At 40.5% G+C, this 21,608-nt stretch overlaps 1 protein-coding gene across 3 annotated transcripts in view; it reads left to right on the top strand.

The window, feature by feature from the left end:
- The window catches only part of MGA (MAX dimerization protein MGA), a 94,176-nt gene that overhangs the window by 15,781 nt on the left and 56,787 nt on the right, over nt 1-21,608 (top strand). For all 3 annotated transcript variants that reach the window (XM_063289916.1, XM_063289915.1, XM_063289914.1), the window contains exons 7-9: nt 1,084-1,182; nt 19,659-20,311; nt 21,156-21,492. In XM_063289916.1, the coding sequence (XP_063145986.1) occupies nt 1,084-1,182; nt 19,659-20,311; nt 21,156-21,492 (1,089 nt within the window). The remainder of the gene's footprint in view (nt 1-1,083; nt 1,183-19,658; nt 20,312-21,155; nt 21,493-21,608) is intronic.

Raw genomic sequence — 21,608 nt, 5'->3', positions numbered from 1 at the left:
GAAAGACATACCCGATTTGTAATATTGCATTATATCTCCAAAGAAAACAAAAATAAAAAACAATATATATTTTTAGTATTTTTTTTCAGAATTACAAACATAACTATTCATTTAATAACAAATTTATATAGCCGCCCATCTCAGAAAGTGTGACTCTTGGCAGTGTACGGTATATAAAAACAATACACATCATAAAACACTAAGTAAAAACAGAAAAACAAAAAAGATAAAAACTCAAGAAAGCAGGAGAGACAGCCATCGCTTAACAGCACACAACCATCTTGCCGGCTCATCAACCCATGGGACCCCCAAGGTTCATGGAAAACCCACATCGTGAGGGCTTTCTGGAAGGCAAGTAAGGATGGGGCCAATCTCACCTCAGGGGGAAATGTTCCATAGGGTGGGGGCCACAGCAGAAAAGGTACACCACCTGGGTCCTGCCAGATGTAGCTCCTTGGTAGACAGGACTCGCACTGTACCCCTCCTGCTCAACCTGATGGGATGGTTAGATGTGACTGGAAAGAGGCAATCCTTCAAATAACCTGCTCCCGTGCCATGTAGGGCTTTAAAGGTCAAAACTACACCTTGAATTGCCCCCAGAAGCAGACAGTGCAGCTCACCGAACAGAGACTTAACATGCACCATCCAGGGGCGAACATAACTGTCTGGGCAGCCACATTCTGCACCAGCTGAAGCTTCTAGATACTCTTCAGGGGCAGCCCCATGTAGAATATGTTACAGTAATCCATTCCAAAGGTGATCAGGGCATGAGTAACTGAGTAGAGTCTCAAGATCCAGGAAAGGGTGCAACTGGTACACAACATGAAGTTGCACAAAGGCCCTCCTAACCATGACTGCCACCTGTTCTTTGAGCAGGAGTCATGAGTCCAGAAGAACCCCAAGACAGTTTTTATTTGGCTGTTGTCTTAGCAACATTTCAAGTACATGGTGGTGGCTATGTATTTATTACGTGTGTACCATATTTTATATTGAGCACATTCTTTAACCTGTTTATCAAACTAAATGATTGCACAGTTGAGTAGTCTTTTGTTCTCATTTTTCTTCACTCATTTATACTTCCAGATGCTGGACTTCACTTTATTTCAAGGACTGGAAAGACAAATGACATCACAAAAATAAAGGGTTGGCGAGGAAAAATTCATAATTCTTCAAAAAATGAAGGTAAGAGGAATGTTTTTGATGCAGAGTGTTACTACAAGAAAATGAAATGAGAAAATGAGAGAAAGAATGCATAGAATTTATTTATGAATTCCAAATGTTCTGTGTCTATAGATCATAGAGGGTAGATAATAAGTTGTTCAAAGATATTTTCTGTGGAGTCCTTGGTGCCCTCTGAGTCTTGTTGTTTTCTTGCAGATGTTTCATTGCCAGACTAGGCAACATCTTCAGTGCGAAAAGGAAGTGGGCCTTGCTCTCTGTTTATATACCATGGGTTGTCCAGCTTGTGTTGGTAGGGGTGTTGTTTTGTCCTTGGGAGTTCTTTGATTGGGCTGTTGTTTGCTGCTTGGTTGATTGTCTGAGTTAATAGTTCCTTGATTAGGGTGTATTGTGCTGTTTGATGGTTCATCTGGAGTTAGTCCTAGTGTTGATTTTTGCATATCTGGGTGTTGATTGCTGGCAAGAGAGTGTACTGGTCTTTTGGCTTTTCTATTGTCTCTTTTGAATGGTATGTAAATGTTGTTTACCTCTATGTGTCTGTTGATGGCTGTTTTGTCTGAATGCCAGGCTTCCAGGAATTCTCTGGCGTTTTTGGGTTTGGCTTGGTTTAGGACGCTCACAGTTTCCCAGTTGAAGCTATGGTTGAGTCTGTCCATGTGTTGTGAGATTAAGGAGTTCTCATCGTGTCTTCTTGACTGCAAGTTGGTGTTCATGGATGTGCTCTGCTAGTCTTCTGCCTGTCTGTGCTACATAGTGGCTGTTACAGTCCTTACACTGTATGTTGTAAATAATTCCTGTTTTTTCTTCTTGGGCTATTGGGTCTTTTGGGTTATTTAATATGTTTTGAAGAGTTTTAGTTGGTTTATGTGCTACGGTGATGCCATGCGGTTGTAACAGTCTGTTGGTGGTTTGTGAGATGTTTCTGATGTATGGCAGTGTTATCCTTTTCATAGCTTCTATTGGTTGGGTTGTAGAATTCCTGGAAGCCTGGCACTCAGACAGAGCAGTCATCAACAGACACATAGAGGTAAACAACATTTACATACCATTCAAAAGAGACAATAGAAAAGCCAAAAGACTAGTACACTCCCTTGTCAGCAATCAACACCCAGATATGCAAAATAACACTAGGATTAACACCAGATGAACCATCAAACAGCACAATACACCCTAATCAAGGAACTATTAACTCAGACAATCAACCAAGCAGCAAACAACAGCCTAATAAAAGAACTCCCAAGGAGAGAAGAACAGCCCTACCAACAAAGCAGGACAAGCCACGGTATATAAACTGAGAGCAAGGCCCACTCCCTCTTTGCACCGAAGATGTTGCCTAGCCAGGCAATGAAATGTCTGCAAGAAAACAACAAGGCTCAGAGAGCACCAAGGACTCCATAGTTCAACCCTGAGCTACAAATATTCGCTTCGAAAGATAGTTTCTATTTTTGACAGAAATTTATTTATTTTTGGAATTTTGGTTGATAGAAATATTCAAGATTTTTACCACAATTTAACTAAAATCAGACAAAAAATGCATTCTATTATTAACGTCAGGCTCTCTCCCTTACCTGGTTGACTCTTGACTGAAGCTTCCTAGATACTTGACGTGGCAAGGGTAGTAAAGAATCTTTATTATACATTAAGACCATGTAAACCGTTGTTTGTCCACTAACAGAATGAAGGTGTAGTCACTTCTTACACCCTTTTAAACTAGCTTCTTATTTATTTATTATTCAAATTTTGCCACCGCCCATCTCCTCCAAAAGAGGGACTCTGGGCAGTTTACAATAAAATCAGGCTCCAAATATAAACGTTAAAATCTCATAAAAACAATTATTATAAAATACAGTAAATAAATATAGAATCCAAGAAAGATATAAAATCCAGGCTGGTGGGAGGGACTCTAGGGTGCGAGCCACCCCCAAGAATGGTTATTCACTTTCCCATCCCAGGCAAGACTGCAGAACCAGGTCTTCAGGGCCTTCTGGAAGGTCAGGAGTGAAGGGGCCTGCCTCACCTCCAGGGGCAAGATGTTCCAAAGGGTGGGGGCCACTACAGAGAAGGCCCATTTCCTGGACCCCGCCAGATGAAATTCTCTTATGGACGGGGTCCGCAGCATGCCCTCTCTGGATGATCGGGTGGGGTGGGCTGATGTAATGGAGATGAGATGGTCCCTCAGGTAACCTGGCCCCATGCCATGTAGGGCTTTAAAGGTAATAACCAACACCTTGAATTGGACCCGGAAGCAAACTGGCACCCAGTGCAGCTCGCGCAGCAACGGTGTTATATGTGACAACCTAGGGGCACCAAAAATAGCCCACGCTGCTGCATTCTGGACCAGCTGAAGCTTCCAGATATTCTTCAAAGGTTAAATAGATGCTTCCTCCAGTTGTTCCCATAGCCTAATGGAAACACCGCTTTGTCCTTCTCATACTTGGTTCTACAAGGCTGTTGGTCACTGGTATACTCAGCATTCCTGCCCTGGGAAACTCTTGCTCTCAGCATCTCTCCCATAATAATGTTCACAATTCAATAACCTCAGCAACATTAGCAACACTTGCGTACATAATAATGCACTCATACATTTGCCTTGGAATTACTGTGCAACCCCCCCCCCCCCAATATTTTGTTTAAGAAGCTGCTGACAGGTGAGCACCTTTGCAGGGTCTGAAGTGCTTTTTGTCTTCAAATTTGAAGGGCTGCACAGCCCTAACATCTACTTGTTCTGGCTTTGCTAGAACTAAGAACGATGTAGTGGACTATGATGGAGACCTAAGTTCAGCTCTGCCCTTAGTCACAGAAACACTTTGGATGATTTGGGCAAGTTACTATGTCAGGCCAGTGTACCTCACAAGGATTACTATATAAATCAGCATGATTTCCTGGAGAAAAATGAGTAAATACTTGTATATTATATAAACAAATCCTCCCATAGTTACCCAGCTACTCTGAAATCCGTAATTGGTGCCCATAGAATCCTACCTACTACATTTGGGACTTCCGGGGGAGGAATGGCGAACTAAATATGCCTTTTAAAGGACACTAAATTTGCAAGTCTCACTTTCTAATCACTTTTGGAAATGGCCTATAAATCATCTTAAAGCTATTAGAGACCTTTGGAACGACAAGTTTGAAAAGTTACCAGGTGAGTTTAGCTTCAACTCTGAACAAAAGAAAAATTAATTATAAGCTTAAGAACTTAAAGAATTTGAAATAAACAGCAAAAAGCTAAATAAAGTTTTGATCTAAGAAAGTAATAAATTGGTTAAGGGTTAAGAATGGAGCCAGAAATTAGTAGCTACAATGTCAATAGTGTCAGTAATGATGTCTGACTCTACGGATAGGCTATGTCCAAAAGATGTTAATAGGGAATGACAGATATGGAGCAAATTTTGTCTGACAAGATAGAGCAAGTATTGAAAATGGAACTACAGGCCAAGAGAATGATTTGTAAAAGGATGCTTTATTGGGTATGCAAAAGAAACTGGCTGAATTAAAGGGGAAATACAAATGACAAATCAAGAGAATGCCCTGGAAAATGTTTTCTTATTGAATCTATAAAAGAGGCTTGTTAAAGCCTTTAAGAAGTCTGTGTGATGGGATAAAGAAGAATGGAAGAGAAATCAAATCCTACGACAATATTTGAATGAATTAAAGATTAAGACTGTTAGAAGTAAAAGGAAGGAGTATAAAGTTGGTTTATTTGATCGAGGTTAAAATAAGACATTTTTGGCAAAGTTCTGGCAACCCTTTATGGACTTTTTGCTGACAGCAGGATTGAAAAGTTGATGTTTTATGGATTTGCTAAGATAAGAGATGGGATATGGGATGAAGAGATATCTGTTTGTAACCTTATAGGAGGTTAAGAATTACTAAATTTGTCTATACTTGTTGTAATTGGTTGGAAAGCACTTCAATTATATTTTTTTCTTTTTTCTTTTCTCTTTTTTCTTTTTTCTTGCACTTTTTATTCTTTCTATTTTCTTTCTTTAATTTGTATTAGTTTTTGCTATTGTAATAAAAATCCTTAATAAAAAATTATATACGGGAAGAATCCTACCTATATTTAAAAAATATTTATGGTTATTTTTTAAAAACTTAAGTGGCTGAAAATCACAGACTCTTAAAAGAGTTCAGGATTATATTCCAAAATGCCATGAAGTTTCAACCATTTCATTTTTGTAGTTCATTTTTTTTTTAAGGTAGCTATATCATTATGGGACGTGGTGGCGCTGCGGGTTAAACTGCTGAGCTGCTGAGCTTGCCAATCAGAAGGTCGGAGGTTCAAATCCGCATGACGGGGTGAGCTCCCGTTGCTAGTCCCAGCTCCTGCCAACCTAGCAGTTTGAAAACATGCAAATGTGAGTAGATTAATAGGTACCGCTTCGGCGGGCAGGTAACAGTGTTCCGTTTAGTCATGCCGGCCACATGACCACGGAAGTGTCTATGGACAAACGCCGGCTCTTCAGCTTTGAAACGGAGATGAGCACCGCCCCTTAGAGTCAGACACGACTGGACTTAATGTCAAGGGAAACCTTTACCTTTACCTAGCTATATCATTACTTGAATTAGTGATAGAACCTGACTGAAAAGGTTGATCAGTAATTTATTCAGTCATTCATTAATACAGGTAGTCCTCAAGTTTGGCCATTCGTTCAGCGACTCTTCAAAGTTATGATGGCGCTGAACGAAGGGACTTACAACCAGTTCTTCAAGTTCCAACCATTGCAGCACTCCCACGGTCACGTGAACAAAATTCGGGCGCTTGGCAGCCAATTCACACTTAGGACTGGTTGCAGCGTCCTGCGGTCACGTGATTGCCCTTTGCGACCTTCTGTCATGTTCCCCGTTACGAAACATCGTAACGTTTCACATGCCTTTCACTGATGCGGGGTTGGGGGGTGCAGTTAGGCATTGTTGCGCTGGACTGCTTATCTGCTTTCTAGGTTTGGAATGTGTTTGGGCTACGCTTTGGTTTCAAAGTTTTCTTCCCAGGCGATTGGCACTGTCCGTTGCCAGCACCTGGGGATAATGGAGTTTGAACCGGTTGGGTGAAGGGAGGGGTTTCGTTCGCACGGAGCGTTTTTAGTTTGTAATTCACGTGCTTTTGTTCATTCTCAGCTTTCTCTGTATTTGCATGCTAATCCTTCAATAAATCAGATTTCATAAAGTTACACTTGTGAGTCTGGTTCAATTAGGTTAGGCAATCATTACATAAAGCTGAGAATCATAAAATTTTACCATTAACATCCTTCCAGAGTAATCTGTGAGGAAATAAAGTTAGCGATGACTGAGCCTACTCCTTACTCGGGAGAAAGTGAATATTCGAGTGCGGGGGAGCCGGATTCCACAGTAAAGAGAAGGGAAAAGGCCCCCACTCCGGAGTCGGAGGACCTACAGGAGACTTCGAGTTCCAGTCCAGCGAAAGGGAAAACTGTGAAATCTAAAGTGGTTAAGAAAGCAGAAGAATCGCCGGCTGAACAGGTGATGTGGGATGAGGAGCATACCAGGGACGTCAAAGAAGTCTTGGAAGCAGAGGTACCCACTGTCCCCGAATGTAGCCAGGACCGATAAGAGAGGGTCGGAGGATTCCGAGACCCCTGTGAGGTTACAAGGGTGGGAAGCCAGGATGCAGTCCCTAGAAGAAATGATGATGAAAATATCATTGGCTTTGTGGGGCCCGGACAGAGGGAGAAGGGAACATCATTCCAGACAGTCGTCCCCATCTCTCCCCCCACCCTCGGGTGTGAGGAAGAAGGATCGGAGAAGGCATCGGGCGGAATCACCATCTAGCAGTCCCAGACGTTCGTCCCCATCGCCCCCACGGCGTTCGGAAGACAGAGGAAGGAGGAAAAATAAGGATGAGAAGAGAAATCCCAAAGTCAGGATTTCGAATTCCCCCCCCCCCGATTGGGAAGATCCCCTGTGTCCAAGAGAAGCAGAAGGAGAGGAAGAGGAGCCCGCAGGGCGCGAGATACAGGGATTTCACTGTCAAGTTTGATGGGGATCCCACTAAGCTGTCATTTTTCCTGACCAATGCTAAAAGCTATATGGAGGAGTTTGGGAGGCTGTTTCCTTCTGAAAGGGCTAAGATAAATGCTGTTGACACCAAACTGAAGGGGAGGGCAGCTGATTGGTTTGTCCAATTAACTGAGATGGATGCCCTGGAATTAGACGAGTTCGAAGAATTCCTGTGGGCGCTCAAGTTGCATTTTGCTGACCCATTAGCTAAAGAGAAAGCCAAGGTGGCTCTGAGGGAACTGATTCAAGGATCAAGGTCCGTTGCAGACTATGCCCTAGAATTCCAAGCTTTAGCTGCAAAGGTGGATGATTGATCGCAAACAACTTTAATAGAAATGTTTAAGGATGGTTTGAGGCCCGAGTTGCTGAGATGGTCGTTGGGAAGAGAAGATCCTATTACCCTATATGACTGGATCCAGCTGGCAGGGAACGTTGAGCAAGCCTACGCTAAGTTTGCACAAAGCAGGAAGGGTCCCAAGCAAATGGCCATGATAAGAGCTGCCAAGTCCACGGGCACCACGGGCAGAACGGGGCGAACGGTATGGCAGGAGGAGAAGGAGAGCCGCTTTGCAAAAGGTCAGTGCCTGCGGTGTGGAAAAGAAGGGCACAGAGCAGCTGCGTGCCCGAAACCCCGGCCAGAAGTTCGGCAGGGAAAGTCACCGGGAAAGTCGCCCACACTGCCCAGGAAGATGAGAGCAGCCCAGGGTAAGACCGAAGTCGAGGAGACTCCTTACTATGAGGGAGAGGAGGAACAAGACCCCAAAGAACCGGCGGGAAATGCCCGCCACCTGCTTTAAGAAGCGCCTCTGGGCAGGTGGTGGATGATGGGCGCAAGGATGTGTTGGTGAGTGGCAATTGCCCCACTTTAAACGTAAAGTTGAAGTTAGGATCCAGCACGAAAACCGTAGAGGTGTGGGGGTTGATCGATTCAGGGTGCTCGAAGTGTTTAATGCACCCTGATCTAGTGGCTGCTTTGGAGTTGCCTACTTTTCCATTACAAAAGCCCATGATTTTCACCCAGCTGGATGGTTCTATGGCGGGAGGGAAACCAGTGACTCATTTCACAGGCATGGTGGCTCTGCAATTGGGCACCCACCAAGAGGGGTTGCAATTTGTGGTAGCCCCTGTGGGGACCCCCCTTGTCATTCTGGGGATTCCTTGGTTGGTCCGGCATAATCCCCATATCAATTGGGAGCATAGAACTCTGACTTTTCCAGATGGCTTTTACAAGGCTCCAGCTGCGGAACAGTTAATGTCGGCTGCAGTGGGGAGGGCTGGCGCAATGGCTCCACAGTTCAACGTGCCTCCATTGGAGGGCTTGCCAGACAGATACCGGGACTTTGCTAATGTCTTTGGGGAAAAGGAAGTGGATCAGCTCCCGCCCCATCGTAAAACTGATTGTGCCATAGAGCTGGTCCCCAACGCCACGTTACCCAAGCCAAACATCTACGCCATGACCCAGAAGGAACTGGAGGTGCTACGAGACTTCGTGGATAAGAACTTGGCCAGGGGTTTCATCGAGCCGGCAAACTCGCCGGTTGGCGCCCCTGTCCTTTTCTGTGAGAAAAAAGATGGGACATTGAGATTATGCACAGATTATCGCGGATTAAATGCCGCTTCCATATCGAATAAATATCCAATCCCCTTAATAAAGGATATGTTAGCACATCTGTCCAAGGGGAAGGTCTTTTCTAAATTGGATTTACGGGAAGCCTATTTTCGCATACGCATCCGGGAGGGGGATGAATGGAAAACTGCTTTTAACTGTCCATTGGGTTCATTTCAGTACAAGGTTTTGCCATTTGGGTTGGCAGGGGCACCAGGTGTTTTTATGCAATTGATCAATGAAGTGTTACATGGACATTTGTTTAAGGGGGTACTGATCTAAGATGATATTTTGATTTACACTGAAACTGAACAGGAGCATGAATCTTTAGTGAAAAAGGTTCTAAGCAAACTCAGAGATGCAGAATTGTTTGCCAAACTTTCCAAATGTGAATTTCATAAGTCGCAACTTGATTATTTAGGATACAGAATCTCAGCTAAAGGCATTGAGATGGACCCTGGCAAGATCCAGGCTATCAAGGGGTGGGAGCGCCCACGCACCAGAAGGCAATTACAATCTTTTTTAGGATTTTCCAATTTTTACCGCCAATTTGTAAAGGGGTTTGCTGAGATAGCTCTACCCCTCACTGATCTCTTAAAAACCAAAGGGGTGGGTGACACCTGTAAGGTGAAAAACCCAGGCGTACTTCTGAATTGGACGCCCCAGTGCCAAGCAGCTTTTGACAAGCTTAAGAGCCTGTTCACTGCTGAGCCAATTTTACAACGTCCTGATCCCACTAGACCCTTTGTGGTTCAAGTGGATGCTTCTGATTTCTCCATTGGGGCGCTCTTGTTACAAAAGGATGCATCTGATCACCTAAAACCATGCGCCTATTTGTCCTGCAAATTTTCTGAAACTGAACGTAGATGGCATGTTTGGGAAAAGGAGGCTTTTGCAGTAAAAGCTGCCTTAGAGGCTTGGCGCCACCTTTTAGAGGGGGCTACATGTCCTTTTGAGGTTTGGACAGACCATAAGAATCTGGAGGCGCTCAGCACTCCCCGCCGCCTCAGTCCTAAGCAAGTTCGCTGGGCTCAATTTTTCAGCCGATTTAATTTCCAGCTGAAGTTCATTCCAGGCAAAAAGAATTTCTTGGCTGATGCTCTATCCCGCTTGCCCCAGGACGCTGGTCCTGCACCGGCTATAGTAGGTACTGTTTGGACCGAGCCACAATTAGGGTTTCAGGCTGTCACGCGCAGTCACACCAGAGCGCAGCAGCCTCCGGCTCAGCCTTCGTCGGGGGGGGGGGGGGGAGATTGCCAGTTTCCTCTCAATTGCAGCAGCAGTTCATACAAGAGCTGTCAACAGATACTTGGTTGCAATGTAATAAAGACAATGTTTCTTTTACTGATGGTTTGGCTTGGAAACAAAATAGACTTTATGTTCCTGAAACGTTAAGGGCTGAAATCCTCACTCGTTCTCATGATGATAAGGTGGCTGGGCACTTTGGTTTTGTTAAAACTCTGCACCTGGTAAGGCGCCAATTTTGGTGGCCCACCTTAAGAAGGGATGTTAAGGATTATGTGGCTTCCTGTCCTGTTTGTGCAATGTCTAAACGGAAAGGGGGGAAGCCCCAAGGGCTCCTGCAGCCAGTTGCGAGTCCCTCTCGCCTGTGGGAGGATATTTCCATGGATTTTATTGTAGACTTGCCTCCCAGTCAGAGGAAAACAGTGATTTGGGTTGTAAAAGACTATTTTTCTAAGCAGGCCCATTTCATTCCATGTGCCTCCATTCCCTCAGCTCAACAGCTGGCGCGCCTCTTTTTGATCCACATCTACCGGTTGCACAGGACCCCCTCCCGTTTGGTGACTGACAGAGGCACACAATTTACTTCGCAATTCTGGAAGTCATTTTTAAAATTGATTGGCACGACCCAAGCTTTGTCCACGTCTTTGCATCCGTCCACTGATGGCTCTACGGAGATTGTTAACTCAACCCTGGAACAGTTTTTGCGTTCCTTTGTTAATTACCAACAAGACAATTGGGTGGATTTGCTCCCTTTTGCTGAAGTTGCTTACAGTAATGCTGTGCATCAGAGCACTGGGCACACCCCATTTCGCATTGTGTTCGGACGGGACTTTGTTCCCATCCCAGAGTTGCCTCAGCCTGCTCCGCAGACCTGCTCCCCCTCTGATTGGGCTGCGCAACTTGCTGATGCTTGGCCCATGATCAAAGAGGCTTTGGTTGATGCTCAAGCTACGTGCAAGCTCTATGCAGACAGGCACAGATCTCTCCAACCTGATTTTAAAATTGGGGACAAAGTCTATCTATCCACTAAGTTCATTAAGTCCCCTCAACCTTCCAAGAAGTTGGCTCCTAAATTCATTGGTCCCTTTCCTATTGTGGGGATTGTGAATCCTGTCACCTTCAAATTGGATTTGCCTCATAACCTCAAACACTTACATCCTGTCTTTCACTGTTCTTTGCTCAAACCTGTCACCCATTCTGACAAGTGGCATAACCAGCCTCCTCCCCCTCCTCCCATCATGATTGATGGACAACAACACTTTGAGGTGAAGGAGGTCCTTGACTCCCGCAGAGCCCGGGGGACTCTTCAATACCTTGTCAAATGGAAGCATTTTCCCCACCCAGAGTGGGTGGCTGCTCATGATGTTTCTGCTCCAATTCTGGTAACCCGTTTTCACTTGGCTTATCCTTCAAAGCCGGCTCCTTAATTTTGGGGGGGGGGGGCGGTATGTCATGTTCCCCGTTACGATGAGTGCTTTACATCGTAACGTTTCACATGCCTTTCACTGACGCGGGGTTGCGGGATGCAGTTAGGCATTGTTGCGCTGGACTGCTTATCTGCTTTCTAGGTTTGGAATGTGTTTGGGCTACGCTTTGGTTTCAAGGTTTTCTTCCCAGGCGATTGGCACTGTCCATTGCCAGCACCTGCGGATAAGGGAGTTTGAACTGGTTGGATGAAGGGAGGGGTTTCGTTTGCACGGAGCGTTTTTAGTTTGTAATTCGCGTGCTTTTGTTCATTCTCAGCTTTCTCTGTATTTGCATACTAATCCTTCAATAAATCAGATTTCATAAAGTTACACTTGTGAGTCTGGTTCAATTAGGTTAGGCAATCATTACACCTTCCCTGCCAGCTTCCCACAAGCAAAGTCAATGGGGAAGCTGGAAGGGAAGGGCACGAGTCGCTCAGGTAAGTCTCCTCCCCACTTCCCTGGCCTTTCTTTGCTTGCACATACCATGCCCTCCTTCCCCCTGCACTCGCATGCACCCCCTGCCCTCTTTACCTGGCCTCCTTGTGCTCACACACGCATGTACCCTGCAGCCTTTTTCCTTGGCCTCCCTGTGCTCACACACACCCCACACCCTCTTTCCCTAAATTTATTGATAAGCATTAATATAAGTGTTAATAAAATCTCTTTAGAGTAGGATATGCAGAAACTGCATTTCTTTAACATGCACAGAGTGTATAGTTTCAGTCAGAAAAATAAAGTGTTTCCTCTAGTTGATGGTAATTTAAAACTAAAAAAAAACTTGTAAAGCCCTGTAACTGTCTAGCAGAGAGGTAAAGCAAGGAACTCATCTCTCTTTAGCTGAAGATTCAATCCAAATTCAGCATTAAAAATTTAATGACTAAACAGCAACTCTGATTAGATTCTCATAATACTATACATTTTAAACCTGGATTAACAAAATGTACTGTGCTCAGATAATTATGGCATAATTATGTGATTCATTAATGCTAAGATAATGTTTGGTTTCCACAACAAGTTGCAGCATGGATATGCTGCTAGTGATTTGGGAACTACGTACTGTACTATACTTAAAAAGACAAGTAGCGATTGAAAGTCCAGTACTCCATGTACACTATTTGTCTAACTGCCTTTTAAAACTACCTTAGTTGGTAAAATTAACTGAGCAGTTGCTGTAGTATATTATCGAACAGGAAGAAAAATGGAACTGAGTCTTTTCAGCTGCCTATGCTTAAACTGAGAAGAATTTCAGAAGTTTTTTTTTAAGTTTGTTGAATCAAGATTGCTTTGATGAAACTTTAAATGCTGTAAAATCTTAATATACTGTAAATTACTACTATTATTTATAAAATATTTTCTTGCCAACTGAGTACATGTTGAATACAAAAATGAAATCCACAAAACGAAGGTAAATCTAAGTTATTTAAAAATGCTCAAGTAAAGTTTACATTGCTTGTTAAAGTCTATCTGATACTCACTAGGAGTGATTGCCATAGTCAGATATTGTTAGGAGAAAAAAAAACAGGTCTAGCTTCTTTTGGTGGTGGGCCTTAGAAAAGAACCTCAGGTAAAATATCATACAAGACCACTATAAATGTTATAGGTTTGCTCTTTGGTGAAAGAAGGAAGCATTAAGTCATAATTAAAACGTACAAAACTGTTTTACAGTTACAAATTATTACAAAACTAAACTGCTGAGCATTTATAATAATGGTTGTCAAAATTGTTGTTAAACTACACAAAGCTATGTGGGTTACTCATATTTTAAACTTAAAGCTTCTGTGTGTACATTAGATACTATATCGTATCTGTGAATAGCAGAATAGGCAACAAGATAATTCTTGTCTATTGGGCATTAAGTAGATCAAGTTCAGGCCTGGAATAAGTAGTTGATATTTGTGTATTTTGATACTGTCTGGAATGATTAGAAATGACTGAAAGGAGCAAGCAATAGCTAGGTATACATTGATGTAACAGAAAAGGAAAGGAGACAGTTTTGACTAATACAAGGATCTTTTGGATTTTCAGGCAGTAAGAAGAAGGAAGTCTAAGCCCCAAAGTAGTATCGTATAGTTGCAGTGCTAATTTGATGCATTTTCTAGCAAAAGACTTCAGTGCTTAAGACTGATATTGAAATTGCAATGTATTTCCACAAATTAACTCTCCCATAAGATGTGTGATGTGTTGGAGGTCCCAGCAAACCAGCATGCCTTATTAGCATGTGGATAAGTTCACTCTAGGATGCAACTCTATGCAACTCAAATCTTTGTGCTTCCAGAGGAAGCTGTTTGTTGCCCCTCGCACATTCCTCGCTTCCTCCTCCTCCTACCATCAGGGAAGAAGCATGCTTTAGCAGCTCTTTACATCTTGGGCCATGCATGGCCCTGGATTCAGGAGGTTTCCCCTTTCTCCATGCAGCCTTCAGCAACAATGAGGGCTGAGGGTCAATTCAGTTTAGGGAAAAGAAAGAAGAAACAAGGATCATTTTTCTAAATGGCTATAACTGGACCAAATAAATGAGTAAGACTTCCTTTTTACTTACTTTTGAATCTACTTTGTCTAAGTGTGTAATTCTTTATGCTTGGGTGGGCTGTGTGTGTAAGATCAATAACCTGTATTTCTCTAACATGCTCATTAATGCTGTTTTAGATAATAATCTTTTTCTGTTTGCATCTTTCACTGTGTTAAGCTCTGCTCCATTCAGTGGTCCTAGCTGTCCACTAATGGCTTCATGATGGAACTGAGTACTGTGTCAAGAGCAGATCATATAAAAAGGTTGGGACAATACTGAGAAACACTTTGGCCATTATCAAAAGTTCTTAGTATTGGGATAAATAGAACATTGAATTCCTTGAGCTTATGGAGGAGAGGTGGGACATGAATGTAGTAAGTAATTACATAGACCTATTTCTCCTGAAGTTTTTTCCCCATAGCTTTGAATAAAGGGCAAAAAAGCAGCTTTTTTTTTCTGTTGCTGAAATTTAGAAGGAACTGAATCTGTAGAAATATAATACGAAATAATAGCTGCAATCTATAGGCATTAAAATAAATGGGATAAACACTACACTGCGTGCACAATTATTAGGCAAGTTGTATTTTTGAGGATGAATTTCATTATTGAACAACTACAGTGCTCTCGGTCAATCCAAAATGTTAATAAACTTCAAACCTGAATATTTAAGAATGTAAAAGTGAGGTTTTGGCTTTCTTAGGAGCATATCTATATGTGCGCAATTATTGGGCAACTATTAGTGTGCAGAATTATTATGCAACTAAATGAAAAACGAAAATTCCCCCATCTCATTTATTTTCATCTGTTAAAGTGAGAATAATAACTCAAAATTTACAAATAAACATTTCTGACATTTCAAACAAAAAATCAGTGACCAATATAGCCACCCTTCTTTGCAATAACAGTCATAAGCCTTCCATTCATGGAGTCTGTCACTTTCTTGATCTGTTGACAATTAACTTTTTGTGCAGCAGCAACCACAGTCTCCCAGACACTGTTCAGAGAGGTGTACTGTTTTCCTTCACCGTACATCTCCTGTTTGAGAAGGGCCCACAAGTTCTTAATAGGGTGTAGGTCAGGTGAGGAAGGGGGCCATGTCATTATTCTTTCACCTTTGAGGCCTTTACTGGCTATCCACGCAGTGGAGTACTTCGATGCATGCAATGGAGCATTGTCCTGCAGAGACACCATGGTCTTCTTGAAAGATGCAGACTTTTTCCTGTATCACTGCTTGAAGAAAGTGTCTTCTACAAACCAGCAGTAGGTTTGGGAGTTGATTTTGAGTCCATCTTCAGCCTGAAAAGGTCCAACTAGCTCATCTTTAATCATACCAGCCCATACCATTACCCCACCTCCACCTTGCTGGCATCTGAGTCGAAGTGGAGCTCTGTGCCCGTTACTGATCCAGCCACGGGCCCATCCATCTGGTCCGTCAACAGTCACTCTCATCAGTCCATAAAACGTTTGAAAAATCTGTCTTCAGATATTTCTTGGCCCAGTCTTGCCATTTCAACTTATGTGTCTTGTTCAATGGTGGTCGAGTTTCAGCCTTCCTTACCTCGGCCATGTCTCTGAGTACTGAACACCTTGTACTTCTGGGTGCTCCAGGTAGGTTGTAGTTCTGGAATATGACAGCACTGGAGGATAATGGGTTCCTGGTAGCTTCATGTTTAATTCTTCTCAAATCTTTGGCAGTTCATTTGCGTCTTCTTTTCTCAACACGTTTCTTGTGACCCTGTTGACTATTTACAACAAAACGTTTGATGGTTCTGTGGTCGTGCCCCAATATCTTAGCAATTTCAAGAGTGCTGCATCCCTCTGAAAGACTCCGTACAATTTTTGACTTTTCAGAGTCAGTTAAATCTCTTTTTTGGCCCATTTTGCCTGAGGACAAGAAGCTGCCTAATAATTATGCACACCTTGATATAGGGTGTTGATCTCCTTAGGCCACACACTCCCTCATTACACAAATACACATCACCTGATATGCTTATATCCAATAAGCATTCAGGTTTATACAGCTTGGAGGTGGAAAATATGCATAAAAATGACGATATGGTCAAAATACTCACTTGCCTAATACTTGTGCACACAGTGTATTTTCAGTTCATTTTCTTGTTAATATTCCATACTGAGATAATTCCTAATTGCTGAATAGTCTGCAGTAACATGGGCAGCAAGCAATTAGCTTTCTGTAATATGAATTGTTTTCTGTTTCAAATTATATTAAAATCGATTTGATTTATAATATTTGAATATATTTGAAGGTTTAAATATATGTGAAGCCTTAAAGAAAATCAAACCAGGGGCTTGGTAAAACTTAGCTGAACCTAGAAATCACTGCTGCAATTGTAGAGAGAATTTTTCCTGCTTTGTATCATTTTATTCTTAAGTTTGAGAAATAATTTGGGACAGAAAAAAACTGAAAAGCTTTTATTTGTTTCTGAGACTGAATAAACAACAGAACAGATGAAAAAGATGGTATCAGTTTTTTGATGAAAATGATTTTGAAAAAGCTTCAAATAAGTAGCTGCTTTATTGTGTATGTACCTACTTTCTAAAAATGAAATCTGTATCTCTGAAAAGTGATGAATATCAACAAGGCTACATTATGACTTTTGTGGTCCCCAAGCACTTTTGCCTTCATGGGCCCCTCCATCCATAAAAATAATGGTATTAAAAATATTTTCTTTGTATTTTTTACAGAGAAATAAGGAATAGTAAATAATATATTATTTTATAATAATTGTTGCCAATAAATTATGAAATCACATAAAATGTACATATCAATTTTTGGGACTAATGTAGTGTAATTACTACAGTACACTAATTACTACACTAATGTAGTGTAATTTTCCAAATCAAATTGTATCAGAAACTACCTACATTCCATTATATCATAAAATTAACTCACCTTTTTCTACTCTTCTTTGAAAGTGGGTTACTAAAAGAAATGTCCATTGATGAAATCATCCAAGAATTTGCCAATAAAAAATGTTGTAAAGTAAAAATTTAGCTGATAAATTTGCATTCATACAAGCAAATGTTACTACCCAAATTTAATGATATTTACTTTTCTCTTTTAAGTTCTTAAAATTTAATACAGTAAGCTCCTGTGAGAATTATTAAATTATTTCAGTGGTATTTAATATGTGATGGAGCTTTTAATTTGAATTCTATGTATATTTTATTAGTATTTTATCTATTTCAATTCTATTTATTGTGTATATTTTCAAGGCCAAAAAGCAAGACAAGAAAATTAATAACTTCTTCATTTTTATTATTTCTGATTAAAAAACATTAAAAAATTGTGGGCTCTAGGCATTGTACATCTTTTATCTAATTGATAAGTCAATCCTGGGGCTTCCGGTGGGAACGGCAGTCTGAGCGGCTGTGCCTGCTATTTCAGCAGGCAGAGCGGACAGCGCAACGGCTTTTTTGGGGGCTCAGGAAGGCTTTCTTGAAGCCCAAAACTGTTCTCCTGATCAAAGAGAATACCTGAAATTAGCCCATTTGCCCTCCAGAACGGTTGCTTGGAGCCTGGGGATTGCAAACAGTGTTTTGCAGTTGACGGTAAGAGCACCAGGAGGTGGGGACGTCACCATTTCCAAGCAACGCTGTAGCCTGAAAGGGACACTAAGACTGGCCACCCCATTTCTAAATCACCAATTTGTTTTTTCTTTTAAGCATATGTACCCCAAGTGAGGCTTTCTACAGTGAGGAAAAGCTGGTTCTCTTGGTGCTTAACATTATTTTTTGGATTATTTTTAAAATCTTTTTAAGTTTTAAGTTTTGGATTTCATTTTCCTTCCAAAGGAAATATCAAAGATTGAGTAAATAATTGTTTTCCTGTTATTATTTTTCTATTAAATTTGAAGATATTAGCATTTTCCTACATGTTGAATCTGATTTGAATCTTCAGTTTTCTGTCTTCACTTTCCCTTGAGAGCAGTCTGTTAACTTTCACTCTGTGTAAACAACTTTCCCATTTCTTCAACTTCCACTGATTAAGCTCCTAGGGGGTGCCACAATCTACTGTGTGAGACATGGAGGATTTCAAACAAATTCTTTCTGACCTTCACCAGGACTTCAAACAAATATCTTCTTTTATCAGACCTTTATGCAAGATATCCAGGACATTGTGGAAAATATGAGAGCCAAAATGTGCTATCAGGTTGGGGATTTGGTGGATGAAATTGAGGAATCTAAGAATGATAGAAAGGCTTCTTCTGAGACTGAGATTGGGATTTTTGTCAAGATGCTGGATGAAGATTGGGTAATGGACTTGGAGAAATCTAGGTGGGAGAGTGAGCTGCAAGTCATAAGCAGGGTTGATCTCCTGGTGGAATGCCATTAAAAGGTCCTGGAATTTTTGAGGGAGGCAGCTGGGCTGTTTGATTTTCTTAAGAAAAAGGCTCTATATTTTGGGAACATGTAACTGCTCTAGTCTATTTTGAAGTGGGATAAGGGTTTGGAAATGTTTATTTGGTTTGCTTTAAGGTGATGTTATTTGCCTTTAAAGATTTGGATTTACGGTTTTGAACTAGCTTGCTTTTTAGAGTTTATTAAGATTCTGGGTTTATTAAGATGAAGATTATTAAAATTGCTATACCATTAAGTATAACAGCTAACAATGTATGTGCCTTTCAATTTGATTTTTATTATAGTTGACAGAAATGTACAGAATAGTGGCAGGAAGGGAATAATTAAATAAGTTTTATTTTTGGGAGAGGAGAAAGATGTCTAGGAGATTTATATGAAAAAAAATTTCTCTTCATTTTAACATAAGGGGGATGAGTAACTACCTAGTGATTTTTATTATGTGTTAAAGGGGAATGATTTATAGAAATGTGTTTTGGTTTAATATAGAGCAAGAGATTGATTATGGAAATTTTGTATATCCTTGCTGTTAAAAGTTGGAAGCCACATCTTCTTGTATATCCAATTTTTTTTCTTCTCTTGTGTTTCCACATTTTTTAGGGGTTTTTTTTGGTAGTTTTTAAATTTTTATTGTAGTTTTTATCCTTTCTTTGAAATTTAATAAAATTTACTGGAGGGAAAAAAAGATAAGTCAATCCTGAATATCAGACAAGAATGTGTTCTGTTTTTTAACAATGGAACTAAATAGAAACTTAAAAGGTAGTGATTTAAAAAGTTAAAATTTAACCAAGGAATGATTTAAATAATGGCTTAGAAATCAATATAATTTACATAAAATCCCCTGGGCCTCATCTCCTTGGTGTATTGGAAAGCAGTATGTTGCTTCTAAAACTTGGAATTAGCAGACAGCAATCTGAGCTTTTTTATCAATATCTCCTCCTCTCAACTTTTGAGGGTACTTAGGTTTTCCAACTTTATATAAAAAAGAAGCAAGTATCTGTAAGTATTGAAAGGTTTCATAACTGCAGTCATAGTTGAAATCTGTTCTAATATTCATTTCTCTTTACATCTATAGTAATGGGAAAATGTTTGGTATCTCAGCAACTTCCTATAGTTTTTAACATTTCTAAGCCTTAACTAAATATTCTGAAAGTTTTGAAGTATACAGTGAATGGAATTTCTGCAAGCATGTTGCCACCTTGAGATTTGAAGTACTCTTAATCTAAAATGTATTTTTATGATTATTCAGGCATCATTTTAGAAGGCTTGTTGAAGAATCGATCTGCCTTTTGCAGTGACAAACTTGATGAATACTTAGAAAATGAAGGAAAGCTGATGGAAACAAGCATGGGATTTTCTCCTAGCACATCTAGTTCTCCTGTGGTTTATCAGCTTCCAACTAAAAGCACCAGCTATGTACGGACATTAGACAGTGTTCTAAAAAAACAATCCACTGGTACTAATTTGAGTTCTTACACTTCCAAGCCTCTTGGCTTACCTTCTATTTCTAAAAAGAAAAAAGAGAAAATTAAGAATAAAAAGCAAGCAGTCTCAAGAGGCAAAGAAAAATCTCCCCACAAAGGTATTACAGGTTTATCTGTTGCAAAAAAGCAGAAACGCAAATTAGTCTCGGAAGAGAAAGCTTCTAAATCTCAGCCAAATGATCAAACAGTTAATGAGAAAGATGCTTCAATGATGTTGGGCACAGAGGAAAGTTTGCAGAGCAAACAGATCACTGTGCGTCAAGTGCAGCAGCAACAGAGCAGTCGCTTGCCAACTTTATCCAAGACTCAATTGAAACTGCTGGATTTAGAAGATTGTGCATTGTGGGATGGTAAACCACGGACATATATTACAGAGGAACGAGCTGAACTATCTTTGACAATTTTGTTGACTGCTCAGGTAAGTTTAAAGGATGAAAATATATGTTTTGCCTAATCTAAATAATTTTGTAAGTGATTCCAACAATAATTACCTTGTATAGGAAAACAGAGAATAAGCTTCAGCTTCCTTTTGAGAGTCAAAAAGCGTAATGTCATTTTTGGGTCATACCCCTTTCTGAGGGTATGTCTTAGGTTTACGTGGATGCATTGTAGAGAAAATTTCTACTGAGACTTCCCTCTCCCCTCTCCTCTCTCCTTGGAACAGGACAACAGCTTCATAGAGCTATAGAATAGAGTCTCCAGAAAGCTTGCGGGTACCTAAATCCATTACGCTGATAAAGGCCATCGTGCTTCAATAAATAAAGTCTATAATGGCTTAATTACCTTGATTTTCTGTTCCATTTGTTTTGTCAGGCTCTATTTTCTCTGTTTTGTCTTGCATTATGTTGGTTATTACTGAAGGTTAATATTATAGTGAGCAGCTCCAGGATTATTTAGGTTTTATTAAAATGTATAGATTGTTTCTTGACCTAGAAAAAAATCAGAGAAAATGTGTGCAGTTAGGTTTTGATATAGGATACACATTCATCTTGGTTATATTATTCCTATAATTTTGTAATGCAAATAAGCTGATTTTAGTATTCAGAGTAGGTATTTTAGTCTGTTGAAATAAACATTGTCAGTATTGTAATGCTGTTTTTCTGCAGTAGATAAATCATCACTGGATTCCTGAATGCTAACTTGTTAAATAGAATTCTTTGTCAGTAATTCTGTAAGCTACATTATGACATTTGCTTTTCATTTGTGGCTTTGCAAATATTTCTATGAATATATAACAAAAGTATGTATTAACATTTTTTCAGGCTTCACTCAAAAACAAACCCATTCACAAAATAATAAAAAAGAAAGCACCACCATGCAACAATGATTTTTGTCGGCTTGGGTGTATCTGTTCTAGTTTAGCTCTTGAAAAACGTCAGCCAACACACTGCCGCAAACCAGATTGCATGTTTGGATGTACTTGCCTAAAAAGAAAAGTTGTCTTAATTAAGCACAAAAAGATCCTGGAGAAGCCTCTGCGAGGGAAGCATAGATTATATCATGAAAGAAACCAGGAACAACAAACATGCGTAATAGCAAAAGATGAGCAAGAAAAAATGAAACTAAAAGATAAGAAGAGGAAAAGGAAGGTTGAATATAGTAAGTATTGATCAGTTATTTAGCTTACTAAGCCATTCAGTAGCTGTATGTATGTATGTATGTATGTATGTATGTATTTACTTACTTACTTACTTACTTTTTCAGAGAGGTTGTGG

Source organism: Candoia aspera, chromosome 1, assembly GCF_035149785.1.
Source record: "Candoia aspera isolate rCanAsp1 chromosome 1, rCanAsp1.hap2, whole genome shotgun sequence".
Taxonomy (NCBI): Eukaryota; Metazoa; Chordata; class Lepidosauria; order Squamata; family Boidae; genus Candoia; species Candoia aspera.
This window is presented reverse-complemented; position numbering and strand designations above follow the sequence as displayed.